The 19281-nt window shown below is 39.6% G+C and overlaps 1 protein-coding gene across 4 annotated transcripts in view; it reads left to right on the top strand.

Annotated features, from left to right (window-relative positions):
• si:ch211-126j24.1 overlaps positions 1-19281 on the top strand; it is an 89754-nt gene that overhangs the window by 46647 nt on the left and 23826 nt on the right. For 2 of the 4 annotated variants that reach the window (XM_087304679.1, XM_087304677.1), the window contains exons 7-16: positions 985-1068; positions 6044-6103; positions 11135-11283; positions 12159-12252; positions 12457-12543; positions 13010-13146; positions 16047-16179; positions 16276-16380; positions 18594-18700; positions 18836-18990. In XM_087304679.1, the coding sequence (XP_087160805.1) occupies positions 985-1068; positions 6044-6103; positions 11135-11283; positions 12159-12252; positions 12457-12543; positions 13010-13146; positions 16047-16179; positions 16276-16380; positions 18594-18700; positions 18836-18990 (1111 nt within the window). Of the gene's footprint in view, positions 1-984; positions 1069-6043; positions 6104-11134; positions 11284-12158; positions 12253-12456; positions 12544-13009; positions 13147-16046; positions 16186-16275; positions 16381-18593; positions 18701-18835; positions 18991-19281 lie in introns of all 4 variants that reach the window. The other 2 variants (XM_087304678.1, XM_087304676.1) reach the window with 1 other exon arrangement.

Raw genomic sequence — 19281 nt, 5'->3', positions numbered from 1 at the left:
CTAAGTATTTAAGCTAATTAAATCATACTAAATTAAGTAAGTTATCTCTAAAAAGAGTTGAAGAACTGAAATAGACAGTGCCATTGACCAACTAAAAGCTGCTCTAAAGTCCAGCGCAGTGTGTTAGTTATGCACCCATGCAGGTTTAAACACTCACACACTGCTGAATACACACAGGATGATCAGCAACACACAGATATCTTTACAGATGAAAACAATTAAAGGATTAAAATGATCCAGAAATGATGATTTTCTCCATCAATATAAACAGCACTGCCTCCATGCCTTCTTCACCTCAAGGGGCTTATTCGGTTCATTCATGACCATCTGCATCTGTATAATGTGATTATTATTATCAGTATTATTGATTATCTGCAGATTTATATCTGTTTTAATAAACACAAGTGTAGATGTGTCCAGCTGTGGGGTTTTGGAGGCGTCTGCATCAGCATATGTGGATAAGAACAGGACGTGTGTTTGGAGATAACTCAGTTTTCTGACCACACTTCATTATTATTGTTCATTTATTCCTCTGCTGGAGATTAGAACTGAATTTAGAAATAGTTTTAAAGCAAATCTTTATTAAAAAAATTAAAAAATGTGTGTGTTTTCCCACCAAATCAGTGACATCATTTATAAATTTGGCAAGTAAACAGCCAAAATCCTGTAATTTTTAAAAACATTTAGCTAAGGTTAGTTAACAGATTTATGCAAATATAAATTGAAAAAAATATTAATCTGATGCATTTTACTGCAGTTTAATTCAGTGGATGTTTTCATCCCGAACATAACAGAAGGGGAATCAATTTGAACAGTGCTCAAGGGTTAAATTAGAAAAAGTGCATTTAGCCCAAGTAGATGCACCTTAAGACTTGCATAAACCCGAGTATAGTTTCTGAATTCACCCCTGTATCTTTTAATAAAATCTATTTGCAACAAAAAGCTTGAAAATATCCTATTAATATTGATAATCTTCTGTTTCAGGACCTTTACGATGAGGATGACGATGTGCAGAGGAAGCCAAAAAAATCTCGAAGGAAAATGATAAGAACCACATCTATGACCCGGGTAAGTACTGACGGACTCATTCTGTTTTAATAAAAAACTGAGCACGTGACAGAAAGTGATCTGACCTGGAAATAAACCCTGGGGAACCTCAGATGTAAAAATCAGACGAAATAAAAACACAGGCTCATTGTGCATACGTAGCCCTGTCTACATTTCTGGAGACCATGAAATATGTACCCAGAGGTACTTCTGGCTCCATTTCGTCTTTAAAACAAATGCTATGGGGCAGTGTGATTCTGCATGGACCAAGATTCTCATAGAAATCAGTCAAGTTTGGTGAAGGAGAAATCATGGTTTGGGGGTCATTCAGTATGGGGGTGTGCGAGACGTCTGCAGCCTAAGGTATCAAGACATTTGTGCTGCCCATAACATTATAAACCACAGGAGAGGGACAATTCTCCAGCAGGATAGCGCTCCTGCTCATAATTCAGCCTCCACATCAAAGCTCCTGAAAGCAGAGAAGGTCAAGCTGCTCCAGGATTGGCCAGCCCAGTCACCAGATATGAACATTATTGAGCTGATGAAGGAGGAGGTGTTGAAGATGAACACAGAGACTCTTGATGAACTCTGGGATCCTGCTGAAGGCTTTCTTCTTCATTCCAGATGACTTTATTAATCAGTGATGTGAGTCATGTCAGAGATGTATGGATGCAGTCCTCCAAGCTCATGATGGAGTCAGACACAATCTTCATTCTGTCTCCACTGCAGCAGGACTTTATATTCTATACTGGACATTATTTCTGTTCAGTGATGAGACTTTAGTCTGAGCAGAGTCAGAGCGCACTGTCCTCATCAAATCAGTCAACATCAAGACATGATCAGATTTATTGAGCTCAAATCAGCAAAATCTAGAGGCCTTCACCTTTCATAGAGACACTTCTGATGCAAAATCAAAAACTAGAAGAACAGATTTTACTTGTGTTCCTAAAACTTGGAAAATCAACAAGACGTTTGTCAGGTAGCATACAGAGTAACCAATACTATATACTTCTTAAAAACCACCAACTGCACTTAAATACAAAAGGTTTGTGAATACTGTGATGCTTAATTTAGAAACAATAATCATTAACATGTATGAAAACACAATCATTAAGCACATCATAGATGAACAGCATTTGTAGCCGTATTTATAAACTGCTTACTAACATCTGTTAATGTAGAGTTAATGCTTAACAAATGAGGACTGAACTATTTGCGAATGCTTAATAAATGATTCATCGTGTGTAGTTATTATAAAGTGTTACCATTGAATTCACGAACGCTTCCAGTTCCTGCCACAGCGTACAATTATTAAAACGGCTCAATATATTATCATGATTAATTCATTGTCTTGATACAAGTCGTTTCAGGCTGCTACCTGCTAGAAGCAGCGTGTTATCCAGTGCTGAGGGTTTTAAAAGGTGATGTTTCAATCCTCTTATCTTAAGCTCACCATCAGGAACCCACATGTTAACTAACCCAGGATCAGTGTGTAAAACCAGAGCGACAGTACAATGTAGACACTCCTTCCCTTTCCTAAGCACATTCATTAAACACAAACCAGTCCCACTTTTAAGGGGGTTATGAAACTAAGCTTAACTGTGCCATAAATACATTAGAGATGGCAAAAGTACACACATCCTTTACTCGAGGAGAAGTACAGATACTCATGCTTAAAGCCACTCTGGTAAAAGTTGAAGTACTGACTGCACTTTTGTACTTAAGTCAAAGTAATGTAGGACGGCCTGAAATATGTACGCAAGTAAGCAGTATATATTACTCTTCCTGTTTTAGTTTCGTGTTGGTACCTACATTACAAACATTACAGTGTGAAACACTTTGACGCAGCTCGAGACAAATGTACATTTTGGAAAACATTTTTACCTGTCGTATTACACAATGGCTTAGGATCATTGTGGAAACGTAGCCCTGCGGACGTTTCTGCCGACCGCGAAACACGTCCTGGGAGGTACGTATTTTTGCAGTTTTTGTTTTCGCGACTCTGCGAGAGGCCGCTGTGCCGCTCTTTTTCACGTCTCGAACGCCTTACGGGAGCGCGCACCGTTTGCATCTGCGTTGTTCTCACCCAAAAAGCCGCCGGAGGCCGCTGTCGAGCAACTGTCTGTCCGACTGGCCGAATGACTGAACGATCGACTGGGCGGCCGACCCAGCCGTCCTCCTCCTCCTTCCCTAAACCCAAGTGACGATTTACAAAAGCCGTCCAGAAAAAGAAAAGCAAAAGCCCTCGTCCAATTTTGACCGGATTTCGCTGCATTCTCGCCTCGTCACGAACTCGTTCGCTTTTCGCTTTTGTTTTTAATCTTACCTGCTTTCTGGGACCGCTCTTCCCCAGAAGCGAACCCGGTCGTTGCCGTGGGTGGCTCCTCCTTCTCCAGACCTCCGCTCCGCCGACGTAACACCACGAGCTAAGCAGACAAACTGGCTGCGGCGGGAAAGCCCTCCACACGGAGGTGAGTGAGCCGTCATTCACAGCCGGCAGGCGCAAAGAAGAGGAGCGGCGTCACACCGCCCCATAGCGTTCGCTCGAAAAAACCAAATGCGGCCATACGTTCCTCCAGCCACGTAAAACGCGGTCTCCAGAAACGTCCTGCGCTTTCAGAATGAGCTTTTTTACCAAGGACTAGGGCTGTGCAATTAATCGAAAATCCGATTTCGATTTTGGCTTCTAACGATTATGAAAAAGCATTAATCGAGATAAACGATTATTGCATCATATACCGCCCCCTTTCCAGCTGTTGCTCCTAAAAGCGCCAAAGACCGCGTGCTTATGTGTGTGCGGCACACACACACAGCCAGAAGCATGCGGCCGTTCAGCATTCAGACTCATTCGCACACTGAAGCTGGAATTATATTTGTGCCTGGCGCCACATCGCGCACCTCCGCTGACCGCGCGCGCACCTCGCGAAACGGACGAGGCGCAGACGTCTAAAGTCATCTTAATGTGAGCGCTTTAATGGTCAAATAGGTGTCAAAACGCAGTGTTTAGTGATTATTCATAATAACCCTCATTTGTGTAATAAACAAACGAGTTACGAGTTGAGGATCAAAAGACAAGTGAAAGAGAAACCATTAAAGAGACAGCGCGCAATGTTGTTTACATCATTAATCAAACAAAACGAGAAAATCCCTCTGCTCTTGACTGAAGGATTTTTGTAGCTAAAGTTTTATTCTTACAGTGAAGATGCTTAAAGCAGTTTGTTTCATAGTTTTATTCTATTGTATTTATTTATTTTTTCCTTTGCAGGGAGGAAAATAACTGTATGTATACATGGAAGTCCGAATTATTCGCCCTCCTGAATATTAGCAACCCTTTTCCTGCCCAATTTCTGTTTAATGGAAATAAGTTTTTTTTTTTACTTATTTCTGAACATAATAGTTTTGATATATCATTTCTGATTACTGATTTCTTTTATCTTTGCTATGATGACAGTACATAATATTTTTCTAGATATTTTTCTAAATACAAGTATTCAGATTAAAGTGCAATTCAAAGGCTTAATAAGGGTAATTAAGCAGTTCACTGTATAACAGTAGTTTCTTCTGCTACAATCAAAAAAGATATTGCTCAAGGGGCTAATAATATGCTAATAAACCTGCTTTTATTCTAGCTAAAATAAAACAAATAAGCCTAGAAAAAATATTATAGGAAATACTGTTAAACTTCCTTGCTCTGTAAAACATCATTTGGAAAATATTTATTTAAAAAAAACACATTCCCAAGAGCGCTAATAATTTTGACTTCAACAGTAATCGTTTTAAATAATCGTGATTTCAATTATGACCAAAATAATCGTGATTATGATTTTTCCCAAAATCGAGCAGCCCTACCAAGGACGGAACAAATTTCAATTTTAGAAAAAAAATGTACAAGACGTAAAACACTTTTACCAGTCCCCAAACAAATTTACAATAACAGATTCTTTCCGGAACGAGATTTAAAACAGTAAGGAGTAGAAAGTACAGGTATTTGAGTGAAAATGTGAGGAGGAAAAGTAAAAAGTTGTAAATAAGTAGTGGAGTAAAGTTGTCAGACCCTTGAGTTTTCATCATGTGACCTTCACCATGTGCTCCTTTGTTCTGTTTCCCGCCAATTCATTTTGTTTATCAGTTCCACCTGTGTTCCTCCCCTGTGTATCATCAGTGTCATTGGCCCATTCCCAATTCTACCCCTTAGACCAGGTGTGCCAAACTCTGTCCAGGAGGGCTGGTGTCCTGCAGATTTTAGCTCCAACTTGCCTCAACACACCTGCAAGGATGTTTCTAGAAAGCCTAGTAAGAGCTTGATTAGCTAGCCCATGTGTGTCTGATTGGGGTTGGAACTAAACTTTGCAGGACACCGGCCCTCCAGGACTGAGTTTGGACATGCCTGCCTTAGCCCTTCCCTGTGGGTGAATAACCCATCATACGAAGATCTTTCAGGAGCACACTCGAAACCAAGGGGTAAACTTGCGTCAAACGCGCAAAACGTTCAATCCGCTCCATTCGCACCACACCTTTCACACAATTCGCATCACTCACGCCATACGCACGTATCATGCCACAGGATGTGTATTCGCCCCTTTGCCTTGACTTAAGATGTAAATCACTCGCGCAAACACTCGTAATCAAGACGAGTCATTCAAACCACTATAAGTCGACTCTTTTTTTAGATGAATCAATCCTTTTAAACACTGTCCACCTTCAGATTGAAGCCTCAGCTGGATATTTCACTTCACTCAGAGCTGTGTTACACACTGTATGTTAGGTCATTCTCAAAAACCCATAACAGGGGCTCTTTAAGTGTAGTAGCATAGTATTTGTATTATTTCTCATCTCTGATGGTTGATACTGTAGGCAGAGGTGGATCAGTGCAGGTATAACTCTCGCTGCAGTGGATCTTTAAATTGAGTGTTTAAAAGGCTCAAACCGGTCTTGATTATCATGTAAACACGCCTCAAGGCTCTGATTGACATTTAATGGCGTTTTCTCTCTACAGCAACCCAATTTCAAGCAGAAGTTTGTGGCTCTCCTGAAGAGATTCAAAGTGTCTGATGAGGTGAGTTTGCTTGTTTATGTCTTAAATGTGGTTTGCTTACTCACTGAAGCTAAGCAGGGCTGAGCCTAGTCAGTGTCTGCATGGGAGAGCACATGGGAACACTAGGTTGCTGTTGGATGTGGTGTTAGAGAGGCCAGCAGGGGGCGCTCAACCTGTGGTCTGTGTGAGTCCTAATGCTTTTGGATGAGATGTTAAATCGAGGTCTTGACTCTGTGTGCTCATTAATAACCCCATGGCAATTCTGGTAAAGAGTGGAGGTGTAACCCTGGTTGAGTCCCTCCATCGGCCCTGAACTTTACCGTAAAAAAATAAGTAGAAACGTAAAATAAATTTCTACATTTTAAGTTAAAATTCCAACAACCACAGCTGCTTTTTACCGGTGAAATGTTACCATGAAAAATATAGTAGGAACTTATAATAAATGTCTACATGTTAAGGTATAATTTCGACAAACACAGCTGCCATTAATTTTTAGCATCAAAATTTTACTGTAAAAATACTGTAGAAATCTAAAATCAATTTCTACAATTTATGGTAAACTTCTGACAACCTCGGCTACTGTGTTTTACTCTGAGTTTTACCATGAAAAACTGTAGTAATGTAAAATAAATGTCTACATTTTACTGTAAAAATCCAACAAGCACAGTTACTGTTTTTACTGTTGGACTTAACGTTAAAATTACAGTGGGAACGTAAAATAAATTTCAACATTTTACAGTAAAAATCCGAAAACACAACTTCCAGTTTTTACCATCGAAATTGTATTGTAAAGAAAACAGTGGGAGCGTAAAATAAATGTCTACATTTTATAGCAAAATTCCGTCAACCACAGCTGCCATTTTTACAGTAAAATAGATCACTACATTTCACTGTAAAAATCCAACAAGCACAGCTGCTGTTTTTTACTGTTGGAATTATAACATTAAAAAATACAGTAGGAACTTAAAATAAATGTGTACATTTTATGGTAAACTCTGACAACCGCAGCTAACCTTTTGCTTTTACTCTCAAAATTTTACCGTAAAAAATAAAGCAGGAACATAAAATAAATGTCTACATTTTAAGGTATAATTTTGACAAACACAGCCGCCGTTAATTTTTTTGCATAAAAAATGTACTGTAAAAATATTGTAGAAATCTAAAATCAATTTCTACATTTTATGGTAAACTTCTGACAGCCACGGCTACTGTGTTTTACTCTCTGATTTTTACCATGAAAAATAAAGCACGAACATAAAATTAATTTCTACATTTTAAGTTAAAATTCCAACAACCACAGCTGCTTTTTACCAGTGAAATGTTACCATGAAAAATATAGTAGGAACTTATAATAAATGTCGACATGTTAAGGTATAATTTCGACAAACACAGCTGCCATTAATTTTTAGCATCAAAACTTTACTGTAAAAATACTGTAGAAATCTAAAATCAATTTCTACATTTTATGGTAAACTTCTGACAACCACAGCTACTGTTTTACTGTCCGTGAAAAAACAGTAGTAATGTAAAATAAATGTCCACATTTTACTGTAAAAATCCCTCAAGCACAGTTGCTGTATTTTTTATTGTCGGAATTATAACGTTAAAAAATACAGTAGGAATGTAAAATAAATGTCTACATTTTACAGTACATTTTCGACGACCACTGCTACTGTTTTTTTACCATCGATATTGCATTGTAAATACATACAATAAGAGTCTAAAATCAACGTATACACTTTAAGATATTCAGGGAAAGTTAATTATTATGCGGTATATGCCCAAGCATGCTAATAGGACTTTTAATTTGCCAGTAACCTGGGTTAAGCCCTTCCGGTGAACTGTATGTCAATGCAAAATCTGCGCATTTAAGGTCTGTTTTCTTTATAAATCAGTGATCTCCACTGGCTGAGTGATATCTGATGTAAAGTGGGTGTCAGATTGTACAAGAAGCACTGCATTACATTACATTTCCCCCGCCATGTCTTCATAATATGAGCATTTATTTTACTCCAGTATATTCAATGGAGCTTCTGCGCTAGCCTGCTGATTGTGACGGGCGTGTGCGAGTAAATGGGTTTTTGTCTTGTTTTACGCTTGAGCAGCTTAATGAATGCCAAAGTCTGTTTAATTGATTGTATTTCAATAACATTACAACATCGATGCTGTAAAAGGAACCGTATAAAATGGAAAAAACTCACAATAACAGCTCACCGGAGGTTTATCAGTATGGGAAGAACACTAGCTCAGCATATTCCCTATTCACTTATTATTCGCTCAATCACTGTATATATTTGGGTAGCGTACTGTTAGCCAGGTTATGCAATCTTACTGTAGAATTTTTACATTGTAGAGAAATCTTGGCCTGAACTTCTGCTCTACTTTGCGCTTCTGTGCTTTGTAATCACCGAATGATCTCAGCCATGAAATTCAGCCTTTATAAAAGCAGCTCTGGGACTCGGCACTGATTGATCGGCTGCTGAAGTGTGAGCGTAGTTTTGATTTGCAGCGTGAGATCTGCTCTTCTGAGAGGACACACGAGTTACTGCGGGTCAGACTGGCTTCTCTAGCCGGCGGGCCAGATTTAAAGAGCTTTACGCTCTCATTGTTAGAGGCTAAGCTTGTTAGTTGGTAGCCATTTGACTCTGATTTCCCTTAGCCCACATTCCCTCATCCAAACCCCACAGGAAATGATGCGGATTTGTTTCCAGCGACTTCCGGATTGAGGGTGATGACACAGTTGGGTTGCGTTGGCAGGCTGCTACATTGAGTAACTTACTTACTTAACATGAGCTTTTCAATGCAGTGTACTCCTAAAAATAGAGCCCTAAAGAGGGTTTTTACAGCGCTGTTATAGAAGGATTGTTTTGAGTTCCCCAAAGATGCTTTCAGTCCACAGATCTTTAAAGAACCATTGACTGCACAGATGATTCTCATTCATTCATTTCCCTTCAGCTTAGTCCCTTTATTCATCAGGCGTCACAACAGCAGAATGAACCGCCAACTATTCTAGCATGTTTTACACCGCTGCAACCCAGTACTGGGATACACACTCAATCACACACACACACTCATACACTACAGCCAATTTCGTTGATCAGTTCCCCTATAGCGCAAGTGTTTGGACCTTGAGGGAAACCGGAGTACCTGGAGAAAACCCACACCAACAAGGGGAGAACATGCAAACTCCACACAGAAACGTATTTCCTATAATATACAAATCTCAAATTGCTTTTGACCTCAATCTGGAAACAAACCACCCAGATGGCTGTCGATATCTGCACAGGTGGTAGATGCGGGATTTGAATGGCGGCGGTAGCAACATTATTTAATAATAATAATAATAATAATAATAATAATAATAATAATAATAATAATAATAATTAAACTCCCAGAAATTCTAAAATAAATGTTGGCAGGTATGGATTAGGGCAGGGGTTCCCAAACTTTTCAGCCTGCAACCACAAAATAACAACCCCAGTGACTTGTGACCGCCATTGTTTTCGGACATGCTTGTAAACATACATTTGTTGTGCACAAAAGCTCACACACTAATATAACTAGAGCCAGACAGAATCTGCAGATTTTTTTTGTTGCTATTTTTGCACAGAATTTTGTCATTTAAAAAATCTGCTGATTTATGCAGAATTATTTTGGGAGAATCAAAACTAAAAATTATTATATGAAATAAAAAGTAATAGATTTTTAACTTTTATTTAATGTTTAAAGTGCAAGTCCAATAGATCCGCTTAATTGGTGAACAAAGCAAGTATTTTATCATTTATATTTACTAAAAGAAAGTATTACTATATAAACTGTATTTAAATAAATCCAATGAATATTTTCATATTAATTAGTAATATTACTGAAATCAATTTAAAAAGTGAATAAATATAAATTTACACACATTTACACTAAATAAACAAACTTAATGATTGGCTAAAAGTCTGTGGAAATATGCAGAGTACTGCGCGCGCAGGTTCCGTGTGCACCTACCAATTGGCCACGAGCATACTGACAACCAGCATTGAGCTAGTTACTGAAAAATAGTAACTAGTTATAGCTACTAGTTACTACATTCAAAAAGTAACGGAAATACTTTATCGATTACTTTAGGTAACTCAAGTACTTTATTGATTACTTTAGGTAACTCAGTTACTTTATCGATTACTTTAGTAACTCAATTACTTTATTGATTACTTTAGGTAACTCAGTTACTTTATCGATTACTTTAGTTAACTCAGTTACTTTATCGATTACTTTAAGTGACTCAGTTTATCGATTACTTTAGTAACTCAAATACTTCATCGATTACTTTAGTTAACTTAGTTACTTTATCGATTACTTTAGGTAACTCAGTTTATCGATTACTTTAGTAACAAATACTTCATCGATTACTTTAGTTAACTTAGTTAATTTATCGATTACTTTAGGTAACTCAGTTTATCGATTACTTTAGTAACTCAATTACTTTATCGATTACTTTAAGTAACTTAATTACTTCATTGATTTAAGTAACTCAGTTATTTCATCGATTACTTTAAGTAACTCAGTTACTTTTTTGATTACTTTAGTAACTCAGTTACTTTATCGATTACTTTAGGTAACTCAGTTACTTTATCGATTACTTTAGTAACTCAGTTACTTCATCGATTACTTTAGTTAACTCAGTTACTTTATCCATTACTTTAGTTAACTCAGTTACTTTATCCATTACTTTAGTTAACTCAGTTACTTTATCGATTACTTTAGGTAACTCAGTTACTTCATTGATTACTTTAGTGACTCAGTTACTTCATCGATTACTTTAATTAACTCAGTTACTTTATCGATTACTTTAGGTAACTCAGTTACTTTATCGATTACTTTAGGTAACTCAGTTACTTCATCGATTACTTTAGTTAACTCAGTTACTTTATCCATTACTTTAGTTAACTCAGTTACTTTATCCATTACTTTAGTTAGCTCAGGTTTGCTTTTTGCCACCTATTGGCATAACAATGTATTTGCTACAGGCTTTTTTAATTGCTGATTTTACTTTTACTGTAACAGGTGTTGGACTCGGATCCGGTGGATCAGACACAGGAGGTGGAAGATCTGGATCTTCTGTACGACAGTCTGGAGGTTTATAACCAGAGCGACAGCGGCCCAGAGATGGAGGACAACGAAAGTCTCCTCAGCACCCCAAAACCCAAACTCAAGTACGTTCAGTCATGCTACACGCTAAAAAAAGCGACAACTCCCATACTTTTATTTCAGACACAGACCTCTTATATATACACTCACCGGCCACTTTATTAGGTACACCTTACTAGTACCAGTCTGAGATGATTGGCGCTCTGTGATGCCAATCTCCCGTTCCACCACATCCCAAAGCTGCTCTATTGGATTGAGCTCTGGTGACTGTGGAGGCCATTTGAGTACAGTGAACTCATCGTCATGTTCATCAGTCTGAGATGATTGAGCTTTATGACATGCTGCGTTATCCTGCTGGAAGTAGCCATCAGAAGATGGAGACACTGTGCTCATAAAGGGATGGACATGGTCAGCAGCAATACTCAAGTTGGTACTGCTGGCTGTGGTGCTAATGGACCCAAAGTGTGCCAAGAAAATCTCCCCCACACCATTACAGCACCGCACTTTTTGCTGATTTAGGCTGGTGGATAACAAGTTTAGACTGTGTTCCTGAAGTTATTCCCAGTGCATTGTTGGTTTTACTAGTCGTTCCTGCTTCTGGATTCTCTTATTAAAGTCACTGAAACATTTTTATTTTGACAAGGCCTACATTTTTGGTCGCGACAAATGACTGTTCTGCAGGAGAATGTGTTTGAGTAGGGGCTGCAGAGTGTAATGCATCAACTCAGGAGATACATGAGTGAACATGGCCAGCACTTTCATTGACGTTCAGTGGAAATCAAGGACTTCCAGTTGCTTTGTCTCTGCAGATGTGCTGCCAGTGTAGACAGCACTTAAAGAACACGACTGGTGCTGTGCTTCTGACCAGCGTCTGGCTTTCAGCCTGTTTTTATATTGTACGTTTGTGTGTGTGTGTGTGTGTGTGTGTTTTCTTCTCAAGGCCGTTCTTTGAGGGAATGTCTCATTCCAGCTCACAGACGGAGATCGGCAGTCTGCACAGTCAGAAGAGCCAGCCGAGAGACACGCCGGCTGCTGTATGTACAACACACACACACACACACACACACAATAATGGCAGGATTGTCATTTTTGTGTGAACTGACCCTTTGTAGCATGATATAGTGTTTGTAAGTACATCAGATCGAGTGTTTGTAAGGGTTGCAAAACTAAAATTGCTGATCTTTGTTTGTGTGTGTGTGTGTGTGTGTGTGTGTGTGTGTGTGTGTGTATGCCTGCAGTGTGGTGATCTGTTAACAGTGGATAAGAACAGAGCAGTATCGAGCCGATATCCAGACGACTCTACAGTAGTGGACTCCACAGCAGCGGTCAGTCTCACACACACACACATACACACACACATGCATCAGAACGCAAACACACACATTAGCACACACACATTTACACATGCATCAGCACACACACATACACACACATGTATCAGCACAAACACACATACACACACACACGCACATATCAGCACACACACATAAGCAGACACATACTAACACAAACATACAAGTTAGCACACACAGACACACACACACACACACACACACATGTATCAGAACACGCAAACACACACACACACATGCATCAGCACACACACATACACACACAACACATCAGCACACACATACACGCATCAGTACACATGTGAAAAAGTGTGTGTGTGTGTCTGTCTGAGAGAGAGTGTGTGTAAGAGACAGAGAGAGTGTGTGTTTATGTGCTAATGTCTGTGAGAGAGAAAAGGAGTGTGTGCTAATGTGTGTGTGCTGATGCATGTGTGTGCAGGAGCTGCCGGAGGACGAGGCGGGCAGTGGTGTGGCAGTGTGTGACAGCAACATGAGCTGGGACACAAACACAGAGAAGACAGTAGGAGCGCTCGGAAAACTCTGCAAAGCTGAGTCTCAGACACACATGTCACCCAGGTAAAACACACACACACATATACACTCACTCAGACACACACGTCACCCAGTTAAAACACACACACACACACACCTGTCTGATTGACTTGATTTCACAGCTTCTCTGTATCGTCTGTGTTCTGTCTAACATGACTCTGGTTCCCCTTCATGGCGCATCAGACAGACACATCAGGTGTGTGACAGGTTAAGCTGCTGTGGCATTTTCCATACCCTCTCCCAGTGTCTTCCAGACACACATCAGAGTTCCCATGAAGGGAAATGTCTCGGTTACTAATGGAACCCTCGTTCCTCGAATAGGGAACGGAGACGTGTGTCTCTGATGCCACAGCAGCTGAGTCTCCAGTTGTTAGCTAAGTGTTCGGCTCTTCAGCAGGCAATAATCTAAAGGCTCGCTCTGCATGCACCAGCTGTATACTGGACTAATGATTAATCACTGGCACCTGCAGAGCCCAGCTCTGCCCACTCATTGGCATTCATTGGCCAGTTTTCAGACTCTTCAGTGTGATTGGTCGACTAACGTTCTCCCAAAGTGTCTACCAGACACACGTCGGAGTTCCCAATTCAAGGAACGAGGGTTACGTTAGTAACCAAGACGTTTTTTATAGTGCTGTATTTTGACCCAGTATTTGACACCATCACTGGGTTACAGCGAGTCAGCGTTTATTACAGTGAGCGATGTGTGAAGCGTTTTAAGAGAGTTTATGTTGTGAAAGCCCACAGGACAGAAAGTGCTGAGCTGAAGAAGCCCCATCTGTTTGTGTGTGTGTGTGTGTGTGTGTGTGTGTGTGTGTGTGTGTGTGTGTGTGTGTGTGTGTGTGTGTGTCTGTGTGTGTCGGCTAATGAGCTCATTAAGACTCGTCAGGCTGGAACGCATCAATGATTCGCCTCTTTTAGCTTGTTTCTGCAGCGCCTCGGGACACAAAAAAGACGCCACACACATTATGATGCACAGTCTGCTCGATTAATGCGCTTCAGACCGAAGAAACAATGGAAACAAGTCGAGCTTTATTATCAAGTGTGGACACAGTGGAACCAAATGTCATGTTTCGGAGGACTACAGTGCTTAACGCTAAATAAACATCATCATGAATATACACACTATAGGTAACTAGCATACTGTTGTGCTAATCTAGCTATACTAACGATATACACTCACTGGCCACTTTATTAGGTACATTTTACTAGTCCTGAGTTGAACCTCCTTTTGGCTTTAGAACTGCCTTAATCCTTTGTGGCGTAGATTCAACAAGCTACAGGAAATATTCCTCAGAGATTTCGCTCCATGATAGCATCACACAGTTGCTGCAGATTTGTCGGCTGCACATCCAAGATGCCAATCTCCCGTTCCACCACATCCCAAAGCTGCTCTATTGGATTGAGCTCTGGTGACTGTGGAGGCCATTTGAGTACAGTGAACTCATCGTCATGTTCATCAGTCTGAGATGATTGAGCTTTATGACATGCTGCGTTATCCTGCTGGAAGTAGCCATCAGAAGATGGAGACACTGTGCTCATAAAGGGATGGACATGGTCAGCAGCAATACTCAGGTAGGCTGTGGCGTTGATGCTCAATTGGTACTAATGGACCCAAAGAAAATCTCCCCCACACCATTACACCACCACCACCAGCCTGAACCGCTGATACAAGGCAGGATGATCCATGCTTTCATGCTGTTGAGGCCAAATTCTGACCCAAGTATGCGACAGCAGAAATGGAGACTCTTGGTTGGCCGTGTTGTGTGTTCAGAGATGCTCTTCTGCAGAGCTCGGTTGTAGCGAGTGCTTATTTGAGTTACTGTTGCCTTTCTAACAGCTGGAACCAGTCTGGCCATTCTCCTCTGACCTCTGGCCTCATCAACAAGGCATTTGCGCCCACAGAACTGCCGCTCTCTGGATATTTCCTCTTTGTTGGAGCATTCTCTGTAAACCCTAGAGATGGTTGTGCGTGAAAATCCCAGTAGATCAGCAGTTTCTGAAATACTCAGAGCAGCCCGTCTGGCAGCAACAACCATGCCACGTTCAAAGTCACTTAAATCTCCTTTCTTCCCCATTCTGATGCTCACCTGATCTGCAGCAGATCCTCTTGACCATGTCTACATGCTGAAATGCATTGAGTTGAGTCCTTATAAGATGGAGTTTAACTAAAGCGCCTGGTGCATATGAAGAGAAGAGTGTTTCTACAGTTGGTTTGTCAAGCCCACTTGCCTGTGTGAGGCACACTCTGAAGAGCACAGTGCTTTTATAGAGATATGGAGGGATTGTAGGAAAGTGCCTGGTGGCAGATGTGCAGAACTGCATATTATTACAAACCTTTACCGTTAAAATACAAATCATCTATCATCATCTCAAATATATGTTCCATAAGAAGACAGGGTCTATTTTGACCATATTTGGAAGGGTTGTGAATATTAATGAGCTCTGATCAGACACACATACACACACAAAGATAGTTTAACAAATAGAGCAGATAAAGGTCGGCATGATGGCTCAGTGGTTAGCACAGGCCTCACAGCAAGAAGGTCACGGGTTCGAGTCCCAGCTGGGTCAGTTGGCATTTCTGTGTGGAGTTTGCATGTTCTCCCCGTGTTAACGTGGGTTTCCTTCAGGTGCTCCGGTTTCCCCAATAGTCCAAACATGCGCTATAGGGGAATTGACTAAATTGGCTGTAGTGTATGGGTGTGTGAATGTTAGAGTGTATGGGGGTTTCCCAGTACAGGGTTGTGGCTAGAAGGGCATCCGCTGTGTAAAACAAATGCTGGATAAGTTTGCGGTTCATTCCCTTGTGGTGACCTCTGATGAATAAGCTGATTGCTGATGAAATACAGGGAAAAATGAATAGATGTGAGCTGCAGGATGTGTTGTGCATTGCTAATCAGTGTTTGTCCTTGCTGTGTGTGCAGTAAAGCGGACAGTAAACTGCAGAGGCGTCCTCGCAGCACATCCATGAAGGACCGGCAGAACTCCAAAGCTCAGAGCGACCGCACCAGCAGCATCGAGAGCGAGACCTCGCCAGACTCACGGCTCATCACGCAGGTTTGTGTAAGTGTGTGATCCCGGGAGAAGCAGATGCTGAGAGAAGCACACACACACACACGTTTCCCAATCTGACGGCGTCTCTGTCTGTCACAGGTGCCTAGGAAATCAGTGTACGATCAGCTCAACCAGATCCTGAACTCGGACGAACATCTGCCCGAAAACATCATCCTGATTAACACGACAGACTGGCAGGGGCAGGTGATTGGATATTCAGACGTTTATTTTTGTCAATAAATATACTTAATAACTAAAGATGTATAATAAGTCTCTGATGTCCCTAGAGAGTGTGTGTGTGTGTGTGTGTGTGTGTGTGTGTGTGTGTGTGTGTGTGTGTGTGTGTGTGTGTGTGTGTGTGTGTGTGTGTTTCAGCTCATAATACCCTACAGATAGTGTTTATAATACTGTTTATAACTCTCTGCAGCTCTTAAGCCATGGTCAGATCACACGATTTTGTCTTAAATAGTGTTTTTAGCAGAGTGGGACACATATATGACTGTCAACAGCTCAAAACATGTGTTTTGGTGTTTCGTAACCCTTTTAACTACTTTAAAAATATTCAAGTGTTTTAAGCAGTTTTATCTGACAGACTGGCACAAATGTGCAGACATCTCCATTCTCACATTGAGTTTCTGAGTTCTCTCATCCTTCCAACTGAGTTTGTTCTGCTGAGGTAATCTGGACACACTTTAAGTGCTGCAAATACATTGTTAAAGCCTGTGTTGCTTATTCAAATTACTTGATTAAACTAATTCAATTTAAACTGACCGGAGCAATGGATGATTTTGTCATTAATAGTGAAAACAGTTTAATATAGTTTTCACTTTTCTAGATAAACCAGTTCGTGCTTTGGCGCTGAAGCATAAAGTAGACTGGTTTTGAAGCTTGTCACCTCAGATGTTATTCTTTATTCTTGTTTATTTAGTTGATAACTGACCAACAAAAAATACATTGACATTAAGATACAAATTATACCAAAAGAAATTCATTAAAAAAATACAAATTACAAGAAAAAAGAAAAACAAGGAAAATATACAAAAAAAAAATTCTACTAAAAATATATAAAATATTTTTTTTCAAGAGAAATATGCAAAAAAAAATTTCAAGAAAAATATACAAAAAAATTTATACGAAAAATATACAAAATATTTTTTCCAAGAAAAATATATATAAAAAACAATTCCATGACAAATATACAAAAAAAGTTTTTTTACAAGAAAAATATACAAAAAAGTTTTTACAAGAAAAATATACAAAAAAAAAAATTCAAGAAAGATCTAAAAAAAAAACATGTTTTACAAGGAAAATATACAAAAAAAAATTTTGTTCGTCCTTCACTCGTCTACTTGTTTAATTTTAGTGGGAAATAGGAATTTAATTTTCCCAGAGATGGGTTGCCGCTGGAAAGGCATCCTCTGCGTAAAAACTTGCTGGATAAGTTGGCGGTTCATTCCGCTGGGGCGACCCCGGATTAATAAAGGGACTAAGCCGACAAGAAAATGAATGAATGAATAAGAATTTAATCAATGCTCTGCTGTAATTGTTGTATCACAAACCTCTGTTATAGATTTACAAATTTTTAAATATTTGTCATTATTTTGTCTTGAGCATCTGATCTTTCCTCTGATGTGCTTTCATTTTCTCTGTCTCACTCGCTGCAAGTTCATGCGAGGGGGTGTTTATTAAGCAACCCTGGCTGGAAAATATACATTTCCATCTAAAAGAAAATATACTAATATTAAAAACTAAATATATTATTCTTCTGTTGGCTAAAAAAATGTGAACGTGTGGGCTATTTTATGCAAAATAAATGTTATGAAATTTTATTTTCAATTTGGAAGAAATGCCGTCCATCAGAACTTTACTGAATAAAACTATTACTCAAAACTATTAATGGTACTGTAAAATAAAAGAAAGTCTGGAGAAAGTCTTATTTGTTTTATTTCGTCTAGAGTAAAAGCAGTTTTTAATTGTTTTAAACTAATTTTAAGGTCAATATTATTGCATTACCCCCTTAAGAAATATTTGTTTTGGATTGTTTACAGAACAAACCACTGTTATACAATGACTTGCCTAATTACCCTAGTGAAGCCTTTACATGTGACTTTAAGCTGTATAGAAGTGTCTTGAAGAATATCTAGTCTAATATTATTTACTGTCATCATGACAAAGAGGAAATAAATCAGTTGTTAGAGATGAGTTATTAACACTGTTATGATTAGACATGTGTTTATTTGTGTGAGAGTTCACTATTTAAAACAGCACATTGTTCTAATAGGGGCCGTTATGAAGCTGACGCATTACCCTGAGTGCTCTTCTCACTGGTTCTGCTTGTTTTGATGTGGAGGCTCTGGTTTCCTGCAGCGGTTCTTCTTTTATTCACACTCTCCGTGTCTCCTCTGTTGGTGTTTCAGTATCTGAATGAGCTTCTGCAGGAGCACAAGCAGCCCATCGTGTCCACAGTTTCCCCCGCAGACGTCCAGGCCGCCTTCAACACCATCGTCACCAGGATCCAGAGATTGTAAGAACGATTGAACACATAAACTACACTGTAACAATGCTACAGCTCACTGTTAGCTGTAATGGGCTATACGGTACATACCTTCCCTTATAAAAAGTGTGTGTGTGTGTGTGCGTGTGTGTGTGTGTGTGTCAGCTGTAACTGTAACGCTCAGACTCCTCCCACCATGAAAGTGTCCGTGGCTGGAGATCAGAGTTACCTGAGTTCAGTCCTGCGCTGCTTCGTGGAGCAACTCGCCAACAAAACCCCCGACTGGCTCAACTACATCCGCTTCCTGCTCATCCCTGTCGGTAAATATCAGCCCAAGCAACACTATAAGTCAAAGCTGTAGATATACACATACACTGCACCAGTCAATGAACTGTACATCGTAACGCATCTTGATTGATTGATCTTCAATTGTTTGTTAGTTTGTTTCTTTATTTTTTTTCCATTTTTGTATTAAAATTATTGATTGATTGATTTTTGTTTTTCTTTGTTTTTTGATTGATTGATTGATTGATTTTTTTTGTTAATTGATTGTTTTTTGTTTCTTTGATTGATTGTTCATTTGATTGATTGATTGATTGAGTGTTTGTTTG

This window comes from Danio rerio, chromosome 22 (assembly GCF_052040795.2).
Source record: "Danio rerio strain M-AB ecotype USA chromosome 22, GRCz13ab, whole genome shotgun sequence".
Classification (NCBI taxonomy): Eukaryota; Metazoa; Chordata; class Actinopteri; order Cypriniformes; family Danionidae; genus Danio; species Danio rerio.
Note: the sequence above shows the minus strand (reverse complement) of the source record. Positions and strands in the feature narration are given on the sequence as shown.